Consider the following 23,827-nt stretch of genomic DNA (forward strand, 5'->3'; position numbering starts at 1 on the left):
TCTGTTTTTTTTTTCTCATTTATGTAATTCTGAGAATTTCTACTCCAAAATCTCCCGGTAAACATTTAAAGATAAATCTTGAATATCTGAGTTACATTTTCAGGATTGGTTGAATAATTATAATAAAAACTCGGTTTTGGAGCCGATATCAAAACCTATGATCAACAACAACCTTTTGCTGGCTCGACATCTGTTGCTGCTGCTGCTTCTGCTTCTTGTTCAGCTTCCCCTTGTAGAACAACAGTCTTTCCATTTTCAATTCGGGCAACATCCTGTTTGTTGAGCTCTTGAGACATCATAACCTTCCGACTTAAGATGTTGTAGATCTCCTTTACAACGGTTTCAAAAGCAGCTGCTACATTTGATGAATCCAGAGCTGATGTCTCCATGAAGAACAAACCCTGTGCCTCAGCCAAGGACTTGCCTTCAGCTGTAGCCACTTCCCTTGCATCTTTAAGATCTGACTTGTTCCCGACAAGTATTGTAACAACGTTCATGTCAGAGTGAGCTGTTAAATAATAATAATCACTCCATTTAATCCTTGTTTATCACATGCACAATCAAAATATGTGAATGCAATGTTTCTGAAGCAAGAAAACAATAAAAACCAAGTGGCCTATCAATATATTCACAACTAAACTTATCCGTAAACACTTATTTCACTTAGCTTTTTCTTTCCAATTATGTACAAGTTAATTTTTATTTATGTTAAGGAACTTATTTTCATTTTCATTTTTTTTCAGTACTTTTGGAGAAGTTTTTTCCAAATATACCTAAAGCAAAATGACTTCACTAATTAATATTAAACCATGTTTATTACAAGGTGCAGATTTATAGCTATTGTCCCAAAACATACAACTGAAAGTGTAAGCAACATTTTTATCCCAAGACAAGGTGAAGTCAGTAAAAATAATCTATCCCAAAGACACTTAATCACATAACGTTTTCATATACTGTATCAGTGCCAAATTAAAGGACAAGTTAACAATTTCCTAAATTTGAAACCTCACAGAAAATAAGCATGAGAAAAACTTCATGGAGAAAGGGATCAAACAATTGCAGTTCTTACTATGGAGTTCATTAAGCCATCGGCCTATGCTATCAAATGTTTGGCGCCGGCTGATGTCATACACAAGAAGAGCTCCAACTGCACCCCTATAATATGCAGATGTAACAGCTCTGAACCTCTCCTGCCCAGCAGTGTCCCATATCTGTGCTTTAACTTCCTTTCCATTAATATCCATCTTTTGAGTTTGAAACTCTACTCCTATAGTTGATTTCGAATTAGGATAAAACTCATCCCTGGCAAATCGTGCAAGTAAATTTGATTTCCCAACAGCTGAATCACCAATTAAAACAATCTTGAAAAGGTAGTCCTCAGTCTTCTCTTCTTCATTAGGTAAAGCCATCTGTCAGACCTAAGGATTGCCAGTGTGTAGAAACAAATCAACAATATATAATCATCATGGAATCTGGTCCATTCCACTACTAGAATGTCACCTTCACCTAAGATGAGAACAAGGATCAGAAACAAAAGAGCAACTTCTAACAAACAATTACGGAAAGACAGGAAGGGAATATCTGTGACATATATTGCAGTTCCACAAGAATGTTGAATATATAATAGACTTACCTTATGAAGTGACTGTTTACAGTTTCTAGCAAATACAACTGTATCCACCATTGGCATCAAGGCCCCTCCAATTTAAACTACCAAAACTTTCTTGAGTACCTGAAAGCATCATTTGCAATACGCACTACTGTCAATGAAGTGTTATATTAATTTTAAGACTTCTTTCGAAAGTTAGGGAGTACTCCCAGAGGTAAATATTTCAAGTTCTTTTTCCACAACTGTTTCTTGAGAAACAAAATCCCAAAGTGAGAATCAAATCGAAATGAAAAACTTGCCCAAAGATTCTTGAAATTTGTTTCCATAAATGAAAACAATTGTCCATTAAACTAGAGATTAGGCAATACAACCAACAAGCAGGCAAGTCATTAGCAGGTTTAAAATATCAAAACTCATCGCTGAGTGCTAAGTAGTATATCACTTAACAATTCAACTGTAGCACATCAACACAAGTCAACAGAACCAGATAATTTTGTACCCTTTCAATTTCTTGACAAACTTTTCGGAAAGAAGCATAAAAAACTTCAAATTTTATTCATTAACTAATAAGAGAGCCTCTGTTTCAAATTATTTTACCCCAAAAAAAAAAGTTACTCAGGTATTTTTTTTAAAAAAAATAGTGACTAGATAAATCTATTTTCATCTTTTCTTAGAAGATGTTACAATCTCTGATCAATAAAACTTGGATGCTAAAGGCATACTTTTGGTAAAGTTTATCAAAAGGCTAAGTGTTGAAGAACCAATTGCTAACTATCATGCAGAGGTAGCATTATGCTTAGATCAGTTTGTTGGATTAATCATGTCATCTGTTAGTATTATGGTTTCTTGTGTTTGAATAGCACATCAATTTCCTAGTAAGAAACTTTATAATAATTATTTTTTTAACCATGTTGATTAGCTTGAAGGAAAAAAATATTGTGAAAAAATTTCAGGAAATTCATGAGAACTTTTTATTCTTGATGATTGTAGGTTCTCCCAAACATGTGCATACTTTGCCAACAAAATAGGATACAAAGAAATGTCAGGAATCTGGTCCTTTATAACCTTTCCTTATTATGAGAGGTCCTTTATTAACTAAATCTAATTGACTGGATCATAAAAATAGAGTGGTCTTTCAAAATAATCACAACCAATTATCCGGAGAAAAAAGAAGAGGGCAAGAAAGGGAGCAGTTTTTTACACAGAAATATCCTAAAATCTGACAGGAACATCTCTTAAAAATTAATTAGTTTTTATAATTGTAAAATAAAATGGCTTCTCCATTTAACATCTCTTAAAAAATTCAATTTTATACACAAACTTTAGACTAACAATCTAAAAGAACCATGTTCGCGAACGAGGAAAAGAACGTGTTTCCTTTCGGCAATATATTTTATTACTTGCCACATAGATAAGGCCAAAAAAATTAATAGTATGACTTCGCATAGCATCCATGGGTTTCTAGCTTGCCTTACCGAGTAGGGGTTAGCATACGGGAAGGAAAACTAGAGAAACATGAAAAGGAAGACCGACAGTATTAACTCTTTAGAAAAAAAAGTATTCATCAAAAGATTCAGAAAACTTCCAATTGAAGTCATTGAACTACCTTAGCAACATTGCGTTACTGTTTAGCTTCTCAGCTTGATTAAACCCTGATAAAAGGTTTCATATTATGCATATTATCTTTGATTCATAGCATGGTTAAAAACAAATTCACAGATTCCTAAATCTTGTCTTCCAAGCATAACAAAAATCAAGGTACGGGGTGATATATATTTTCAATTGATTCATGCAGGAACACCAGTAAAGAAGGTCAAATTGAGGTTAGTAGTAATTTTGGCTTGCAAACAGGCACTACACGGAGCCCAATTATGGTTGGAACTTAGATTGGTAAAATAGCAAGTTTGATGAAAGGGAAGTAAAAGAAAAAGATCCCCGAATAATTCAACCCATAATTTTTTGAGGGAAACTTATTTAATGCCAGAAAATAATTGTTGGCAAAGGACACCCCATGTGATAACAAGCTCAAAAAAATTCAAAGGTAAAAATCGAAATTATGGGTTCTATATCATTTGGGATTGTTATTTGCTTAGATATCCAGAAAGAAAATTCTGCAGAAGAAAAAGTCAAGAAATATATAAATACCTCAACCTCCTTCTCTCCTTGTTTTCCCCTCAACTCCTTCAACTTCAGCTTACCCTTCCACTAAGTCTTTACAATCTCAAACCCTGCTATTAAGTAAAAATCGATTAGATAATTCTTATCAAAGAGATAAGGTGATTTCCTTAAATGATATAAATTGTAAAACACGTAAACGTTAAAATAAGAAATATCAGGCAGATCCATGATTATAATAAAAAACAAGATGAATTTTCATGATCGATTAAAATCATTTTTATGGTGTTGAGTTTTCTACCTATGCAGAATATCATCTAGAGGGACAGGGGATGGTAGCTGTAGTTATACCGGGGAAAATAACCAATTCATATCCTCAAATATTGTCACTTCTCAAACAATAATGTCAGCATCTAAAGACTGGTAGCTTTATGGAGCATAAAGGATGTAACGACCTTTCACAACAAATATAGCCAAATTATTATCATTGTTTTTTAGGTGGAAGGACAAATGACATTATTAGAACAGAGAGTAAAAGATTACAGAACAAGCTAAACCATCACAAAATAGAGCCACAATGTACATAGAAAAGAAAAACAAAGTCATCAATAGTAAAATAGTATAGCTACCTTAGAAAAAGAGTGAACCAAACACCAAAGAAAGACCACAAAATGAAAAAAAGATCCTGCCCATTCCAGATCTAAGGACTGGGACAATTTCTTCAAAGTATTTTAATCAAGCCATGTACACCAACGTAGGACAAAACTTCCATGTAGTTCCATATGTGTTGTTGGTGTTGTTCTCCAATTAGAATGGAGTTTACCTCAATAATCAGTATAATAAATATTACATTAAATATCAGTATAGATTACCAAGGTAAAACTCCAATTCTATTGGACCAAATTCAATGTCTATATATCGAGGCAAAAACCTCAAGAATCAGTAAAATAATTGTTTTTTTATGGCTATAAGCATATAACAATAGTGTCCTCTAATTTCACAAAAATTTCCTTTGCATACAGCTCTTAAAATGGACCAGATCCAGTGCTGCATCTCTAGCAGGTTTCTCTCTCCCGAAAAATCTCAATCCTCAAACCACATTTTCTCTCTTCTCTAATTACTGTTACACTAACCAGTGAATGCTAGGACTTGGCAGAACAGAGTGGAAGGAGAGGATCCAGTTTCCTCTCAAAAACAGAAACGACAACCTTTTCCAAACAACTACTGATCTCAAAAATTTAAATTACCGGCTGATCTTCATTATTTCCATGTCCATAGACAATACGTACACTAAATGCAATCACCTAACAGGTTCGTAAATGAAGAAGACAAAGAACAACTCTTACAACTCATCATACAAACACATTAACTCTTTCAATCAGCACTATCTCTCTAAAATCTGTCTCCAAATCGCATCCACACATATTCCAGAGACATACTAACTGACCTTTCAATTAATAAGTGGTCCCAACAACTCCTCTTGAATCTAACTCACGCTAAAACTCCAGCTAATCGTATCTACTTCTTTATCACTCACTACGGGTTCACTTGAACCATTCGCAATCAACATTCTTATTTCAAATTTAAAACAAAACCAAGCAAGCAAAGGTGGCATGCGCACCAATTCCAAACCCTGTGATCGTGCTAATTGGAAAAGAAGACGATACCATGATATGGCTACACTCCATTAACCCAAACACACACAGATAACAAACGCGCAAACCAAGGGCACGAAAATCGAACTAACACATTACAAATGTGTTGTTCACAACAAGTTAGGCACAGAGTTTAAAACAAACAACAATTATAATAGCTGAATCCAGTTCAGAGAAGTTTGCAATGTAAACTGAAATTTCACCATATATGTTAATGAATCAAAATCCGCGGTGTGAAACACGTCAGAAGGAAAAAGAGGGGAAAACGGAAAGAGAAGGGAAAATTGCGAAGGAGAAGAAGGAAATTATTGTTACGCAAATGCGAAAAGCGTGATTGAGGAATTGGGAGAGAGAGAGATGAAGAATAAGAGAGATGTGAGAAGGAAGAAGGAAGAAGGAGAGAAGGGATCTACCGTTGTAATGTTGGGGCTCATGGATGCGCGTGTATGTGTTTTCAACTTTTGCGTCTGCGGGTTATTTCGGTGAAACTAAACTCTGCATCAATTCCTTTTTTCTTTTTCTTTTTCTTTTTTACTTCTTTTTTAAGTAACTTACACCTATATTTTTAGAAATCATTTTTTTTCTTTTTATTTTAGACCAAATTAACCGTATATGATTTTTAAAAATTAACTTAATTTTTACGTAAATAAGTTTAATATGTTTTTAAGTATATTTTATACCCTTCATAATACTCTATTATTATATACCACCGGGAAATGCATTCCTAATAGCCATCATAATAATCAATAAAAGAAATAGTTATCATAATATTATTCATAGCAGAAGAAAAATTGTACGAAAATTATGTACATCTAATCAATTATAAAAAAACATGGTATTTTCATCATATATTAATTAACTAGTAGAAACACATATATTTATACAGTATGTTTTTATGATTATAAACAACAATTAATATAATTAAAAAACGAATTATCATAATAATTAGCAAAATAAAAACTGTTACAAAACATAAAAGAATCATTACAAAATGGAATCATTTTTATTAATTGTTATAATGATATGATTACAGAATGAAAGTATGAAATCTTATAACTGCTTGTCATAGAAATAAAAGAGTTATTTGTTTTTGTAAGAGCAAAAATTATAAAAGAATATGCACAAAAAACGGTTACAAAAAATAATCCACATTATTAATTAAATTTAAAAAAAGATATTATGTATAGATGTAAATATTATAATTTATAACTATAAATTATTTTAAACTTATTTCAATAGTGTCTGTAGAATAATTTATGAGAACATGTTACAAAGTATGAGTGCATAGATGAGTTTAGGACATTTTGTTCTTATATCTCAACAAATCAACACTCCTCTTTCATTATGAAAGAAGTGAATCCAGAAGAATGTACCCTTTTAATAATGAAAATGAAAATGAAAATGGGGTGTTGGCTTGAGATTTTTGAAAGTTGCAGACTTTAGTTGGATTTAATTTTTTTCGTGGTCCATGCAGGACCAGTTCTTTAATTTCCCCATGCTAAAATGCACCAATGATCAGATGGAAAAGCAGGAGAAAAATAATGAAACAATTAAATGGCAACCACCTATTTAATGTCTGTTAAGAAGAACAGGCTATTTGAAGCATTATTCTGGCAATTTCCTACACCACTCCTCCTTTGCCATTTTCTTTCACTCATACTTCCATTATCCTAGATGAAACTATTATCCAGATTTGGTACCACAACCTATTTACATTCTTCTTTATGTAAAATGAACTTGCCAAAATGCACTGCAGTAATCAAATTGTCTGTATTGACCAACGCTGCAATGTGCTCATGTACTTGCAATTTTTATTTTTACATGGAACAACTCTTTGACTATGAAATCTAGATTCTTCAAAAATGGAAAAGTATCATAACGATAACGATACTTTCACATACGTATATGAAGATTATCTTATACTTTTTTATTTAATTTTAAGTTCTTCTGGCATACTTCTGGAAATTTTTAAATGCTTACTAATATTCAAAAAGTATCCAAACTTTTTTTTTTTTAATTTCTTCAACAGTCTTATTCTTCGTGCTATACGAGGCTTTCATTATTTTAAGAGAAACAACAGTATATCTAAAAGGGACATAATATTTAGTTTATGTACATAGAAAAGATAAAAGGCAATATTGTATAAAAAGGAAAGATAAGGTTGTGGACATATTTGGCCAAACATATTCAAATGACAATGGTGTTGAGTTTCTTGAATTAGTAAAATTCTCTCTTCTTGATCCAAATTTAGAAACTGTGTTTTCGTTCTAAATGTTGATAACATAGATGAGGGAACTGACACTTTGATATAATTATCCAAGACTTGATTTTATGGTTGGATAAAATGTCTATTTTTAAATTGTAACTATCATAATTATAAATTAATAAAAAATCAATATCTATTTTTAACAACAGAAGAAATTTATCTGAAATATTTTATAAACGTAAACATGGCGTGTTATAATACTAGATTTTTTTTTAAAATATCGGTTCTCGTATCCATGCCATATTGTACCCCATGTGGTACTAAATATGTGAGCTTATAGGATGAAAGCCAACAGTTAAGATAAATTAAATTAATTTAAAAGTTCAAATTTAACTGCATTAATTTATAACACGTCACAATCGGTGTAACCTGGAATAACTGAATACTGCACACAGGGTATATTACAATTTTCGAAATAAGGTGAGCTAGCCAAATCAGTAACTTCTCTCTTATATATTCTTTTTCCTTTCCCAATTGCATAAGGAAAACTGTTATATCATTGCAAAACTGATAAAATTGATGATCTAGTAATCCAAAAGCTTTAGCCACTGGGAAATATTCCTTGGTCCGGACTTACAGAGAACTGTTAATCTGGTGCAATGTTATTCGCTTACTCTCCTTGCCTCAGTCACCTTCAAGTTCTGCACCAAATTGCTCCAGTCGAATGGCATCTTCTTGCAGATCCCTGACTAATGCATGGTTTACTGAACCATCATCTTCACTAGCATGTACTTGTCTACCACCAAACCTGAAAATAAATGAGGAAAAGAATGACTAGAGTTGATATACACGGGAAAAGGTAAATGATGATAAAAATGAGAAATAAAGGAGAAAAGAAAAGGTAAAAGCAATTGCAAATCAAGCTATTCTTTAACACTTTCAGCATATTTAAAATCTGAATATTTATTTTAAAACTATAGTATGAAGAGTAAGAATTCAGACAATGTACCTAAACAAAATGATAATGTTTACCGACAATGATAATATTTCACTTAGGGTTTTAAATAGCATCGCTATAGCAATGCGGCCCTGCCCGCTATAAGGGTTGCTGTAGTGCCTGTAGCGGGTTGAAAATTGGTCGTAGCAGCGCTGTGTTGATTTTATAAAAATCCTTCTGATGAATATAGAAACTAGGACTTTTTCGGAGAGCTATTTTGGAATTTTAGTTTCCAAAATTGAAATTTATAGATGTAAGGATAGTGAAAATGATAAATTAAGACTTGGTTCTAGAAAATCATGCTTGATAATTTCTATTTAAGAAACCTGTAATTGACTTCTGTTAATATTTATTTATATTTTTGTTTAAGAATTAAGACACCTATGACTTTGTATTGTTAATTATAAATGTTATTAATTTCGACATCATTTTTGGGTATTTATACACATATACATTATATAAACAATAAAAAATTTCAAAATAGCATTTATCCCACTATACGTTATCTTGCTGTAGCGTTTTTGGCGCAGGCCGCCATGCACCACTGTTAACATTTGTTTCAGTACATCATCTTAAACAGTAATTAAAAAACTTCAACAGGAAACTCACGGTGGAAATTAACAATACATGAATAATTTCCCTCAAAAAAGATTGCAGGTCTTGCATATCTTGAGTAGGCCAGGGCTAATCAGGTTTCTTTTGAAGATCAATTATCTGTGTTGAGTTTAATCAATTTTGAATGTGTTAGAATAGAAGTCCAGATTTGTTAAAACATTTCAGATGTGAGGATATTAGTCACTTTATCACTGTAGTTGTCAATGAGATCTGTATTTAATACTTGATTGGCACAATCTCAAGTTTTAGGACTTTTACTGAGGTCTCAAGACAGAATGAAAAACATAAGATATATCAACATGAGATTTGAATCAAGTACGATCTCTTAAACAGATTACGATATCAAAGAGTACGGACAACTATTCTTATAAGACTTTCAATGACGGGCTTCTAATGCGGAAGATCTAAAAAGACAAAAAAAAGTTGACTTAGTATAGCAGAATTCAAGTTCGAGAGCCATTGAGAGGATGGAAAATAGTAAAGTTTTTTATCCTAATGGTATTCCTATTGTACTTTGGAAATGCTTGGGAGAACAAAGTATCATTTGGCTCACTAAACTATTTAATGACATTTTAAGATAAAAGTGACAAATGAATGAAAGAGTAACATTTTATATCCTATATATCAGAACGAGAGATATTTAAAATTGTGTAAATTACAGAGATAAAACGTACGAGACACATTACGAAATAATGGGAAAAGGTGCTTAAACATATATTAAGAGAGACTACTATTGTGGAGAATCAATCTGAATTTACGTCAAGAAGATCTACAGAAATCTATTTATCTTCTTTGGGAGTTGATGGAAAGGTACACCCAAGCAAAGAAAAATATTTACATATTTTTTAAAACATGGAAAAAAAAAATATGATGAAAAAAACGTGTTGTAGAAGAATTTGAAAAAAAAGAGTTAATTAGGCTTATATCTAGCCTATGCAAGACATATTTGTTGGATAGCTACTTCTAGTGTGAGAACTCTTGGATGAGTCTTCTATAAGGATATGTTTACATTAGGGCTCAATGCCTTTATTAATTTAATCTACACTCTTAAATGTACTTAGATGTATGCTTTTTGCTGAAGATATAGTTTTGATTGAAGAATTGACAGGAGAGGCTAACTCTAAACTTGAAATTTGGAGCCAAACACTGGAATCAAAGGGTTTTTTCTTTAGTGTGAGTAAAATGGAATATATCATTGGTCTTTGTGTTTGTGCTTCCATAGCAAGCTGAGTATAGTAATTTTCAACATAAAGAGAAGTATTGTACTATTCTACATTCGTTAGCATAGTAGTCTGGATTCATTATTACGTGTTTTATTTCTACTATAGTCATTAATTTGAATAATATATGCTAATGGTAGCTAGCTCTGTAATAAGTCCATCATTAGCTTTTGACCTTAATGCATCTTTAGCATAATAAAATTGATTGTGTACGCAAGGAAAACAATTCTCCCAACTACTCTTGTTTTCATTAAAATGCGATGAAGTATATAAGGTTTAATGGCTTTGAATGAGGAATTTGAGATAAAGCATGCAAAAATACAAATATATTATATCTTTCTGATCAGTAATTTTATTCAAGTAACTTGATGTAATATTTCAGTTGTTCAAATATTAAATATAAGGTACTATGGGCATCACAAGGATTCAACACAAAAACTAAAGGGGTGGAAGTCCATTGTTAAAACACCAAGATATAAAATCATTTCAGCTAACACTTAGCAGCTTAAAATTGACTCCTATTTTACTCGGTAAACTTTGAAATTTTGGTGAACTACCTTTTTCAATATTGAATCATATAATTAAACTAAAGTATATGGATTTTTTTTATAACCACCTATTAATATTTTTTTATAACCACCTCAGTTTCTGTCCTGATCTTTCAACAATATTTTTTTAATAGCCCTTTTGTTGTCGATGAGAGTATCTATAATCAGATTTGGAGATGGTCAACTACAGAAAGTCATCATATGCCTAGGTTGAGTATGTTGCCCCTGGTGGTTATACGGATTTTTTATAACCACCTATTAAATTATTTTTTTATAACCACCTCAGTTTCTGCTCCTGATGTTTCAACAACATTTTTAATAGAACCTTCTCTTGTCGATGAATGTCTAGAATCAGATTTGGAGATGGTCAACTACAGAAAGTCATCACGCGTAGGTTGAGTATGCTGCTTAAATGATGCAGTAAGTTGCTACAATACGAAGGTTATTGTTAGGACAGAAAAAAAAGGAAAAGACATGGAAGGTGTATTAGAGGAGAAATGTAAAAAATAAAGGTTAAGGGAGTGGTTAGTTAGTTGGTTAGGGTTGGTCTTTCGGTTTAGGGAAGGGGGATGATTTTTTTATTACAGTTTTGTTGACAGGAGAAGTCCTGGGTGAAAGGAATAATTGTTTCCTTTGTGAATGTTCTAATTGTACAATGGTGTAGAAATAAACAGAGGTTATTCAGTATTTCTCTGTGTTCTTGGCGTATCTTTGGTTGCTTGTTTTTGGGTTCGTAACAGTTATGCATATATTGCAAAGAAGAAAATGGATAAAATGCAGGTATAGTTACCATCTTCCATTCATCAATTCTATGCACTTTTGGGCATCCTTCCTATCCTTGAATTTTACCAAAACAACTCCCTGAGGATGATTCTCACATATCTACAGAAAAAAGACCAGCAGGTAACATGAAAAATGATATAAAATTAGAGAGCACAAATACAATAGTTGCATGAATATGATGGGTGTTTGAGTAGTAACACTACTACAATAAACACTAGGGATAGTGGATAGAACAAAATTTCTAAAACTAGGGTATAGATGTGGGGTGATATGTCACACATAATTATGGAAATATATAAATCAAGTAAATGAATTAGAAGAAATATACAATTTCCAAGTAAATTCCATCAACAGTTGTCATACCAGAATGTAACCAAGTCATAACTCAGTTGAAGCAGTGTTACGATAATACAGAAATACATACACTATAAGCTTAGGCCTCTCAAACTATAGAGGGATGGACAAGAATTAGTACAATACTTACAAAGCTGTATTCTAGAATCAAATTTTCCCCGGGCCTTCAGGTGGAACTAGGACTTTAAATGAAGATGCACCAATCAAACATATAGTTCAGTAATTACATTTTCTTAAAATGTATTTTATTAAAAATATCATTTAACAAAGAAAGATCTTAATTTTACCTACCCACCAGATACTTCAATCTGTATCCGATACTCAAGGATACTTTACCGACATCGTTAAAGTATCTAATCTATAAAGCACTAATATTTTTATGATGACAATAATTTATAATTTTTTATTTTGACAATGTCTGATAAATGTGATTTTAATTTGGATTTACACAATTGCAATTATATATTTCTTATATTTTAAGGAATTTTTATACATTTTTCAATAGGTATATATGTCACTTATCGTATCCTATTATTTTCAAAAATAAGTATCGAATACACATATTGTATCCATGCATCATAGGAGACAACCAGTCAGGTAATTTTGCCACCTTGAGACACTTTCAGTGACATGGGAATGTTTTTAGGGTAGCACGGAGAAGAATTTAAAAAAAAAATCGTATTAAATGGTCAAATATATGATCTTAAAACATGACATGTGGCTCAATGATAGTGCTAACAACTACTAAAAACGCTCTCATTTAAGAAAAGCTTCAAAAAACTCTCTCGTTGGGGAATAGCTTAAAAACATTCTTGTTCAAGATAAGTATTTCAATTCATGATAAAAGAAATAGATATGAGAAAAGTTTATATGTTCAGAAAATTTAATTATAGAGGCTTCAAGGGTTACATGATAGATTTATAATACATCTCATCTTTTATCCCTTCGTTTTAAAACACCTCCTAAACAATATTAAGTTTACACAAAGCCTTCACCGCCTAAATCCACCACCAAAAGATAGGCTTGGGCACACACCTATGGCATCATAGATTTAGTAAGGTCTAAATGGATTCTAGAAGAAAAGAAAAAAAAAGTAAACATAAATGTATTTTTCACTCAATTGATTTAATTGGTACAAAATATTTAATAGAAAACGAGAGAAAAAATAGAAAAAGGAAAGAGAAGCAACTTTGTTTAACTTTTAAGGCATATATAGACCAATTACCTTGACAGAATCTACAGGACCAAGCTTTGTACACTCCTCTTTAACGTCTTCTTCTAGTTCTAAACGCAGATTTTCATCAGCCTGCATACATTGGGTAATATCAGAAAATGTCCAACGTGTGAAATAGAAGCACCAAGTTATAATTAAATGTCCAATGAGAAAAGCAGGAAATCCTATTATAGTTATTAAAAAGGCACCTAGCATAACTCTACTTTAAAAGTTAATTCAAGGGGGAGTGATAGCATGAGCCCAAAAACAGCATTTTGGTCAAATTCCTAGCGAATGTGGGACATCTAAACACACACACACACACACTCGGGACTGCATATTTGGAATGTGAAGTTTACAAGACTACTGCACATCGAGACTTGCCTAAGCCTGGTAAGGAATATTTTGGTCATATTTCTTACTAATGTGTGATCATTACCATCTATCACCATCAAAATACAAAAAAAGAAAAAAGGTTAGTTGTGATCACAAAATGTACATATTCTAAATATGCATGCTATAATTTTTAAAGGCATAAAAAACTTCAGTAGCAATTTGTTTCGGTGATCTATATAACGATGTCCACAGGCAGAAGTAAGGACACTAGTAGAGCAAGTTTGTAGTGTGATAATTGTATCCAGAAAATAAGCAAAATTCAGTAGCACAACCCTCATTTCAGCTGGAGAAAACATAAAACGAAGGATCATAGTTGCTGGAATTGAAACTTTTGCATCATCACGACCACCTGAGCCATACAATTAGAAACACATTACTACAAGGGATGCATGCTAAATAAGAAAAATAACTCCCTGAAAATTAATCTAAAAATTTCAACCAAAACAGTCTAAATTTCTCATACTACTGATATTGAAAAAAGACTCTGCAGGTCATGTAAGCATAGCATGCTCTCTAGACCCATCATCATCAAAAGCAGACAAGAGAACAGACTACATTCTAGTTCAAAGTTTTATAAATGATGCTCAACATTTGCAACGGCTCCACTACTCATAAGAATAATATATTACAGAATTCAATAAGATATCAATTAGTTAACTTCACAAACTCAGATATATCTAATAATTTTGTTTTATTATATGACTTATGGTTAAGTTGTTTTATTTATTTCTAGTGCAAAATATTACATTGAACTATGATATATTTGGAGTAATTTTGTTGTCTTTAAATTAAATCTTACAATTTGATACAAATTAAGATTCACAATTCAAAAATCAGCTTGGTGGTGCACCGTTCGAATCTCAATTGATAACCAACCTAGCTCAGTACACAACCAAGGGATCTACTGTACAGGTAAAGACTTGACCCACTCACTGTCTAGAAATTTCTGGTAAAAATATTTACCGAAGGGTAAATCAATATTGTATTTTAATGAAAAAATAAAATAAATGGAAAGGGAAATTTAGGCTAAATTTAAGATTGGATTGGAAACCAGTCATAATCCAGAAACATCAACTTGAAAATTTTGGGAGACAAAGGCATACCCCATCCAAGCATTTTTTCTTCCACCCTTTTCAATTTCTTTTTCTTTTTATTGTCTACTTGCTTGGATACAAACCTGTCTCCTGCATTTTTAAAGAAAGCTTAATCAAGCAACAGCAGGCATAATAAATACTAAATTATTAGTTTAAGACATGGATTCCATATGACAAATATCTAACAATAATTATCAGAAGTTTGTCATAGGAAATATTAAGAATCTAATAACAGTTACCTTTCTGCTGAAATTTAGCCTGGCTGACAGACATAGGAATCTTGCCACCAGGGCGAAAAGGTGCTCCATCTAAAATTTGAATTGCCAAAGCCACCGAAGGTTCCTAGTAAATGCAACATAATTAAAATTTGAAACTCTGTTACAATCACAACTATGTGTCACAAGGGAGCACAACAAGGGACTTACCTTAAGATATGTAACCAGAGCATCTCCCTTATTCTTTCCTGTCTCTTTATCAACATAGAGCTTCACACGAGGTCTTTTGGTTTCTGGGTCCTATAACAACCATGACCGGAATTTTAAGACCCTTATGATCTAATCATGAGAAACTAATAATGACATGAATTAGATCTCAATTGTTTATAATTTTACAATTTAAAATAGATAATATAATGTAGAAATAGAAATATACCTCCTTTATAATTCCACATTTGGAAAATACCTCCACAATCTGCAATATATTACTCATAGTCATGTTAATTATTGCAACAAATTTTACACTCAGGAAATTGAGACAAAAGTTGATACTTACTTCATCGGTGGTAACATCCTCAGGCAACCCATTTACATAAACATGTGTATTGATCTTTAATTCAAACCAGCTATCCGGGGGTTTATTAGCTTCCTGAAACAGAATGAGATCAATGGAGGTAAACAGAATGAGATCAATGGAGGTGCCATTTGTCTCCAATAAGAGGTACTCGTTTCCAAGTCAAAGCAACAAAGATAAGAAAATGCATCGTGGGGATTGATACAGACAATATGGAAAGAAAAGGGGCACCTTCTTGTCAGTTTGTTGATCTGAAAGTTTCCTTTTTCCACCTGCTACCACACTGATATCATTTGCTTCGTTTGTTTTGTTTGCATTGTTCACTTCTTCCTTTAAGGAAGGATCAGAAACACCTAATTTTGAACTGTCTTCAAACTTTTCAGAGGCATCAGAATTAGTTATTGTTGGAAAAACTTCCTCTTCTTGCAAGAAGGTCATGTCCTCAACCCTATAAGGTTCAGTGCTTCCAGTTGGATACTCCTATGATATAATAACTTTATCAATCACACTAGACAAAATTAAAAAAAAAATACATTCAAGAAACAATCAACAACTTTGGCCCTACAAGGGCGTTACTGAGATTTATAAATTACTTCAAGGATACACAAACACAAAAAGTATAACAGGCCTCAAGGTTGTAAAGACAACATTCTGATTCGCGATATTATAATGAAAAGGAAAATGGAAACACTACATTATTCACACAAAACAAAATGTGACTGGCAGAAACCAAACCAAAAAGAGAAGTAATCAAATCCAAGTAAAAAAAAATGAGTATCCAGAACAGAAGCACTTCAGCTTTATTCAGTTTTTTTAGAATATTAGATTTAACACTTCATAAAGATTCTGACTTCTTGATGTATTAAAAAACATAAAAAAAAATACACTTGAGAAACACTTGTATAGTGTGGTGGTTCTCTTAAAGATTGATATGGATATCAATCTTTTCTCTCTTTCTCACCTAAACTCAAAAGGTCCGTGCACTCTGAATTGCTAACTCAGACACAGATCTCTCACTCGAGGAATTAAACATTTCCTCAAGAATTTATGAATCCACCTCCATTCCATACATCCTGGTCCTATATATAAAGCTTAAAAACACCACTAACTACCAATCCACAAACCTTGACAGCATAATACTTTCATGAAATTTTCTACTTATTATTACAGGTTCTGAAGAAGTTTAGAGAAAGAGAAAGTATTCCCTCCTGATGAATTAAAAGAATTCCCAGAACTTGTAATGTAATATCTAGTACCCAACAGTAGCCATGAAAATTTCATACTTAACATAAGCCACAATGCAGTGATGAGGCATTGAATAGATTCAAAGGAAAGATTAATAGTTAGTTAACATTTGTGTTAAACATAAAACATATACACAGTAAATCTTACAAAGTAACTGCAACTCTTCTGAATATGTAAATATTATGATATCCATTAAAACTTTAATTATAAAATTGATAGTGAAGTAGATTCATTCATATGGTTTGGGCATAAATTGCCTTACAGAGTGTTTCAGATTCCATTATAACCTTATAGCTAGTGTCGTTTGGTTTAAATTTGAGAATTGATTTTGTAAGTGTACACTTGTTTCAATAATCTTAAGCAATGTTGCTTGTGGAAGTAACAGATTACCAGAAACGCATATTCTATTTATTTTGGAAATGTATACAGTATCAAATTAATATTCAATTTTATCCATTTATCATGACACATAACATGTAAGCCCATCAGCATGGTAGAAGCTTCATTTGTTTTTCTTTTGCTTCTGCCCAAGGTGGATTGGGTATGCAGTATGAGGGATCAATTCCGCTAGATGCCAAACAAGAACTATTACAGCAACGTTTGATTCTAGGGATTCAAATGCTCATGTAGCTGGTGCAGAAGGCAAAATCTAAAACAAAAGACCCTATTGTTTCAATGCAATGTGTTATTGAGTCACCTATTTCAGGTGTGAATGTGGTTAGCATGCCATAATAATATGCTCAAAAATGGAAACAAGTGATCAGTTGACAACAAATGTAAAATCAGCCCAACAAAAACACGTAAGCCTCAAAAAACAGTTCAAACTTCAAAAGAGTGACAACTTGATTAAGGTTAATCTAAATTCCTGGGCATCAAAATTTAGTTAAGCTTGTAGCCTATCTTCATTTATTCATATAATATAACAAAGAACATCATTGGTCACACAAAGTATGATATTAAAAATTTATGATGATATCAGTGATACACATGTCATGCACCAACCTGGGGAACCCAAGCCCTAAGATTCCTGTCCCACTTATATACGGTTCCATCATCATCAGTAAATTCTTCTTCACCCTCAGGTGGCGTCGAAGGTCTCTCAGAATCTTCTCCTGCCGCAGTACCACCAACATTGCCTGCAAAGGATCCAAAATCTGAACCTTCCACCTGTGCCTCTGCCTCTTGAATCTCCTTTTCCCACCTTTCAAACTCGTCAACATCGTGAGCAGACACTACATACAGGTCACACTCTAAAGCTCCCCAAATAAAAATAATAATATTGGGAAATCCTAAGCAAAAGAGAAGAAAAGTCATACCTGCAGCTGAGGAATCGAGCCCCTGCCGGTTAATTTGAGTCCACAGGTCAGAAACTGAGGACAAGGGCTGCCACTCACTCCTTCCTTCAGACCACACAAACGTATTTTCGGAGAGATATCCATTCAAGAAATGTTCTGTCCAAGTCAATTTCCATTTAAATATCACAAATAGAGGTTTCAATTTCAACATAAAATCACAGGTGCGCTCAAAGTCGACACAGTGCTGCCTCAGCTTTCACTTAGTTGGAGAGAACAAACAGAAAAAATCAAAATATACAATACCTAACCCTAGCTCCACTCCACTTTGTTCATTTCAAACACAAAAAACATTCAAAGAAAAAGAAATTAATATTGAAAAAACTCACCGCGCAACTCTGAGAAGGCGTAAGGACCAACCTGTTGCTGATCCTCACCAAGAACATACCATCCCACTTCAGTAACCTTTTCGCCTACGGAACCAAAACGTAATCGAATAAGGAACTTACCCAAATAAGAGAAACTAATTTGTTTTTATTTTCTTCTTCTGCGAATAAGAGTTGAGAAACGAAAAGGATGAACGAAAACAAGTGTGCATCCATCAGTACCTTGCGGTTGCGGCGGAGGTTGGTGGCTCTCGCCACCATTTTGCGAATTCATCGATTTTGGGCAAAATTTCGCGGTTTCTGCGTTTGTGCTGTCTAAGGCCAAGATTACGATACAAAATGACACTCTCTAGAGGGAACAGAGAAACTGGTTTATTTCGGAAATAAGAGAAACAAATTGGGAAACCAATTTAATTGTTAAGAAATAAAATGACAACAGTTCAAGATTTGTCCTTCTGATTGAAAATTAAAAAAAAAATCATATATATATATAGATAAATAATAGGCCCTAAAAATAACGAAAACAAATAATGAGATTATATTTTTACAGTGGGAACACATGCCCTCTTGTCCGTATATGAAAAAAAAAAGTGTTAGTTGGAAAAATAAAAGTTATCTTAATTAAAGAAATATAATATTATTTTAAATAAATTTTGTCATAATTATAAAAACTTTCAAAATGGATAAATTACTTTTTGAGGAATAAAATAAAGTAAAATGTTGTTTTCATTTTTTAATATTTTATATTTTGATGTTGTGAGAGTACATTAAGTTTGAGCATCTTAATATTTTTATTTATAATCAATTGCATCATCTCTTTCTTTTCCATTAAAGAATCACAAAGGAAAAATAAATAAATAAACACATTTTGTTTTCATCTCTATGTGTTCCCTTCTCTACGGTTTCATTATCCTCTAGATTAATAGTTTCTACACGTTCGTATCCAAAAAGTCTTGGAACAAAACATAAACATGTAAATAAGCTTAAATTCCTCTCAAAATGGTTGCAAATCTGAAACGCAAAGAACAAAAATATGGTTGGCTTTATCGTTGTAGTGTCTTATGAAAAAAAAAGTTGAGAAACTTACCTATTTGAGAGTGGAGAAACAAAATTAAGGGATTTGGAGAAGAGAAAGCGTTGGAGAAAGAGTCACATGTCCCAATTCAACCAAGAGACCAAACTTCATACACTTGATGACCGCAATTGTGGATTAATCCAATACAATTATGTATTTTATGTTAAATTGGTAGAAAAAAAAAAAAAAAGGAAGAGTTTTGTCATCATTCTGGACACTTGTGCTTACTCTAGAATTTTACATTTCACTTTCTCCTTACTTTGGAATTTTAGATTCCCAATACCCACTTATTGGTTGGGTGTTGCAATGTAGTGAGTTTTGAGTTCTCCTATTATTGTCATAGTCGTGACTCAATTTTGAACCTTATATTCAACTAGCATCTTTTCCATTTTATTTCCCCAACTAGCACTCTTTTTTTGGCATCATTTTCTATTTTTCCAAAAAAAATCCCTCTTACAATTTGGTTTTCGGGAAATCAAATTCTAAGAGTGTTTTTTTCTATGATAATAAACACGGGCAGAAAATAGTCGTTTGGAGGATGATCGAAATCTAGTTTGTGAAAAATATAATTTCAACTTTGGCGTATGAATGTTCATCTAAAATTAATTATACGATAACTAAATGTTCTTGAGAATTGGTTACTGATGGGCCAAATTTTAGGACAATTTTTTATTTTTATATTTTATTTCTGTTATTGGAGTGAAAAGAATTTTGATTTTGGCATGCACTCTTATCATTTGCTTTGAAATAGTGGAATAACATCAATCTGTCAAAGTTTGGTTGCAATTTGGTCTATTTCAAGAGGTCCCAACCTCGCTTAACAATTTGGATAAACTACACAAAATTGATATGTATGGACGATCTGACGGAAAATGGCAGACTAAACATGAAAGGTGGATCAACATGTTAAACAAACGCTGCGAACTAACGTTAATTGGTCTTCAATGCATGGACTTTTGTTCCATAGTAAAGAATACATGGAATGGTACATGGCCAATATATTACTTATCAGTGCCCACAATTACTAAATGATTCACGCACACAACAAAAATCACCATCGGAACCCACATTCCTAGCTGCACTAATTACAACAATGAACAACATGATCCTTATCAACATTCATTTACAGTTGCAACATATTATTATCAGCCACAACAAGAACCTTACCGACATTTGTTCGTAATTGAAGAATCAATACACCTCAACCACAACCTGTAATGGACGATAGAAGACAATCAATTGTGTTTGATTCAACCTGGGATTCAAACCTGTAATGGACAACATTCATATTATGCACTTGTACAATGAAACACCACAAGTTGTTCACGTGCCATGCATGTAGCTCGCCCCTGGAACGTGGACCTCGAAGGTCGTTCCTTTTCCAGTGGCTCTATACTCATGTTACGCCTGAATGCGTCATCCACCCCACACGCATGGACTCTCGTGATCTAGGCTATTCCCATACTGATAACTTGTGTGTGGTCTGGGATCCACCTCTCGTGGCCCAACTCTGTTGTTCGGGTCCCGATGTCCAACCTCTCCACACTGACTAGTGGCACGTCGGTACATCCAAGTGACCGATGTCTGACCACCCTTTGGTCCCTCAGCGCACGTGCCTCGCGAGATACTGGCCCACGCTGCTCGTGGGACCCTGCTTACGTGGCCCTGACATTACTAGCGATCAACGACACCCGAGGGTTGGTCGGTACAATCCTACACAAAGCTTGATCAAACAGTTTTAAAAGAAACAAAATGTTTTTCCAAGCAAAGGGAAATCAACTTGTTGATTTATCGAAATAATCGGTTGTTTGTCACTTAGGTGGCTTAAGGTTTTTGAAACTGCTTTTTGAATTAGTTATGCAGCTGCCTGACTCATTCAACCGGTAAGAACATTTGGCGCCCACTGTAGGGGCTGTTAAAACAAAGTCTCACTCACAGTCACGTTAAGAGTCTTTACCGACAAAATGAGGAGCACGAGGCAAGCAGCTGCTGGATCCGCAGGAAGGGTACCCTCCGTGGGGGACAATATTACCACGCAGCAAATCTTGGATACGACGCGCGCTCTCCAAGTAGAAGTAGCGGCTTCCCGAGCAAACAACGCATAATTGCGCAAAGCCAATGAGAAACTGCGTAGGGATCTACAACAGATGGGGGAGCGCGCAACGGACGTACGTGCACCACCAATACCACTTAGGGCACGTCACATGTCGTTCTCGTGAGCGATCATGAACGCGGCTTTACCAACAACGTCTCTAGGCCCTAAAGTCTCCTTCACAGGAGTAGAGGACCCAGAGGCCCATCTCACGACGTTCCACACCCAGATGACGCTCACCGGAGGATCTGACGTCGTGTACTGCAAGATGCTTATGAGCACACTATCAGGCGCAGCGCTGGAATGGTTCTCTAGCCTTCCTGACGGGCACATCACTAACTTCGACCAGTTTGCTACACTGTTCAAGGAACAGTACCTTGTGAACAAGGCCCCCGCCCGACTTTCTTATGATGTTTTTTATGTCAAGCAGTACCATGGGGAGTCCATGAAGGACTACCTGAACAGGTTCGGGATTCAAGTGGTTAGATTGAAGCCCGCTGATGAGGCCATGATAGTACATGCCTTTGTCAAAGGAATGCTACCTGAGCCTTTCAGTGAATCACTGTTAAGGGTCTACCCAAAGACATTCACGGAGATTAGACGTCGAGCGTTAACACATATTGCCGCACACGATTGAGTAACACAGAAGCAAGGTCTCGTCGGCTCTGTCCAACCACGAGCTGTCACACGGCCTCAGCCTATGAGGGTCCACGAATCGATCACGAAGAAGAAAGGGGCGGAAAAACCATATGAACGGGCCCAAGTCGGGGGACGCACGCGAAGGGATCCTCCCCCGAAACATAATTTCCGAGTGGAGCTCAAGGAGTTGATTGCTATCCCAAACATAGCAGCAAGACTGAAGGTACTGACGAAGACCGATAGGAAGATGGGGCCCAACAAGAACGCTTGGTGTGAATTTCACCAGGCAAATGCCCACTACATACGAAATTGTCTGGCCTTGGCGCATCAACTGGATGAATTAGTAAAGAGCGGTTTCTTGAAGGACTATCTTCAAGAGGCACCAGACGACCAAACGTTGGTGGCTGTGGGAGCGGATCAGGGGCACGAGATGCCTATCCACGGAGAGGTAAACGCTATCTCGGAAGGATTCTTAGGAGGAGGATGCACTACCTCCCAGCGAAAGAAGTACGCACGAGAGGTGATGGCGGCAGAAGTACTATAGACGGGCTTGATCCCCAACATCGACCTCACCTTCAAGAAAGTCGACCTCCAGGATGTCATACCTCACGATAATGATCTGGTGGTAATCTCGCTGGTCACAGCCGGGAGGAGGGTGCGTCGCGTCCTTGTAGACCAAGGAAGTTTGACAGATGTTATGTTCCTAACAACTTTCAACCGATTGCAGCTGTCCACGGACCAACTAAAACCCTACACCGGATGTTTGTATAGTTTTGCAGGGAACAAGGTAGAGGTTCGCGAGCACATTGAGTTAAGGACAACATTCATAGATGGCACGTCTTCACGCACCACAAGCATTAGATACCTCATCGTTAACGCTCCCTCGGCCTATAACATACTGTTGGGGAGACCGGCCTTGAACAGGCTGGGAGCAGTTCCCTCCACGAGGCATATGGGGATGAAATTGCCTTCCCTCGAGGGGGGAGTAATCACCATCAAGTTTGACCAAAGGGAGGCTAAGAAGTGCTACGAGAACAACCTCAGAATGAAGATAGGAGTGTTTTCTGTCACAACTAGACCACTGAGGGAAGATGGAGTGACCCGTGAAGAGATCGTTCGAGAAAACCGACCCGAGCCAGCTGGAGGAGTGGTGGAGAAGGTGATCGCAGGAAAGATGTTTAAACTTGGCCAGTCCCTGAGTAAAGAGTTGCAGGATCAAGTCGTTGGGGTCATAGCGCGGCACCTCGACGCATTCGCATGGACTGTTGCCGACATGCCCGATATTGACCCTGATTTCCTGTGTCATCACCTCACTAGTCCGCCAAAGAAGGTGAAAGTTCAACGGAGAAAAGCGTCAGGTCATACGGGAAGAAATAGAGAAGCTGCTAAAGGTTGGCAACATCAAGGAAATCCAGTACCCCGAATGGCTAGCCAACGTGGTATTAGTGAAGAAAGCCAATGGGAAATGGAGGATGTGCTTTGATTTCACGGATCTCAACAAGGC

General features: G+C 34.8%; 3 protein-coding genes across 17 annotated transcripts; 1 reads left to right on the top strand and 2 right to left on the bottom strand.

Annotated features, from left to right (window-relative positions):
- Positions 1-36: 36 nt before the first annotated feature.
- On the bottom strand, positions 37-5,894 carry LOC137827756 (ras-related protein RABA5a). 15 transcript variants are annotated; one of them, XM_068634050.1, is made up of 6 exons: positions 5,583-5,801; positions 4,026-4,179; positions 3,755-3,837; positions 1,634-1,732; positions 1,070-1,506; positions 37-508 (listed from the first exon to the last, which is right to left on the bottom strand). In XM_068634050.1, the coding sequence occupies exons 5-6, from the start codon at positions 1,407-1,409 to the stop codon at positions 162-164; spliced, it is 687 nt and encodes a 228-aa protein (XP_068490151.1). In that variant the 5' UTR covers positions 1,410-1,506; positions 1,634-1,732; positions 3,755-3,837; positions 4,026-4,179; positions 5,583-5,801; the 3' UTR covers positions 37-161. The 15 variants fall into 15 exon arrangements, with proteins under 15 accessions (XP_068490151.1, XP_068490152.1, XP_068490158.1 ...); XM_068634051.1 differs by lacking the exon at positions 5,583-5,801 and adding an exon at positions 4,354-4,950; XM_068634057.1 differs by lacking the exon at positions 4,026-4,179 and having other exon boundaries at positions 1,070-1,418; positions 5,793-5,894.
- A 2,065-nt stretch (positions 5,895-7,959) lies between these two features.
- LOC137827755 (splicing factor U2AF-associated protein 2) lies at positions 7,960-18,974 on the bottom strand. The gene is made up of 14 exons (XM_068634047.1): positions 18,740-18,974; positions 18,521-18,604; positions 18,156-18,290; positions 17,842-18,071; positions 15,826-16,074; positions 15,577-15,669; positions 15,457-15,495; positions 15,231-15,320; positions 15,045-15,147; positions 14,815-14,895; positions 13,984-14,060; positions 13,328-13,408; positions 11,756-11,847; positions 7,960-8,393 (listed from the first exon to the last, which is right to left on the bottom strand). The coding sequence occupies exons 1-14, from the start codon at positions 18,789-18,791 to the stop codon at positions 8,270-8,272; spliced, it is 1,530 nt and encodes a 509-aa protein (XP_068490148.1). The 5' UTR covers positions 18,792-18,974; the 3' UTR covers positions 7,960-8,269.
- Positions 18,975-21,817: 2,843 nt separating this feature from the next.
- Positions 21,818-22,321, top strand: LOC137829154 (uncharacterized). Its single transcript, XM_068635950.1, has one exon. The coding sequence runs from the start codon at positions 21,818-21,820 to the stop codon at positions 22,319-22,321; it is 504 nt and encodes a 167-aa protein (XP_068492051.1).
- Positions 22,322-23,827: the final 1,506 nt, after the last annotated feature.

Source organism: Phaseolus vulgaris, chromosome 7, assembly GCF_000499845.2.
Source record: "Phaseolus vulgaris cultivar G19833 chromosome 7, P. vulgaris v2.0, whole genome shotgun sequence".
Lineage (NCBI taxonomy): Eukaryota > Viridiplantae > Streptophyta > Magnoliopsida > Fabales > Fabaceae > Phaseolus > Phaseolus vulgaris.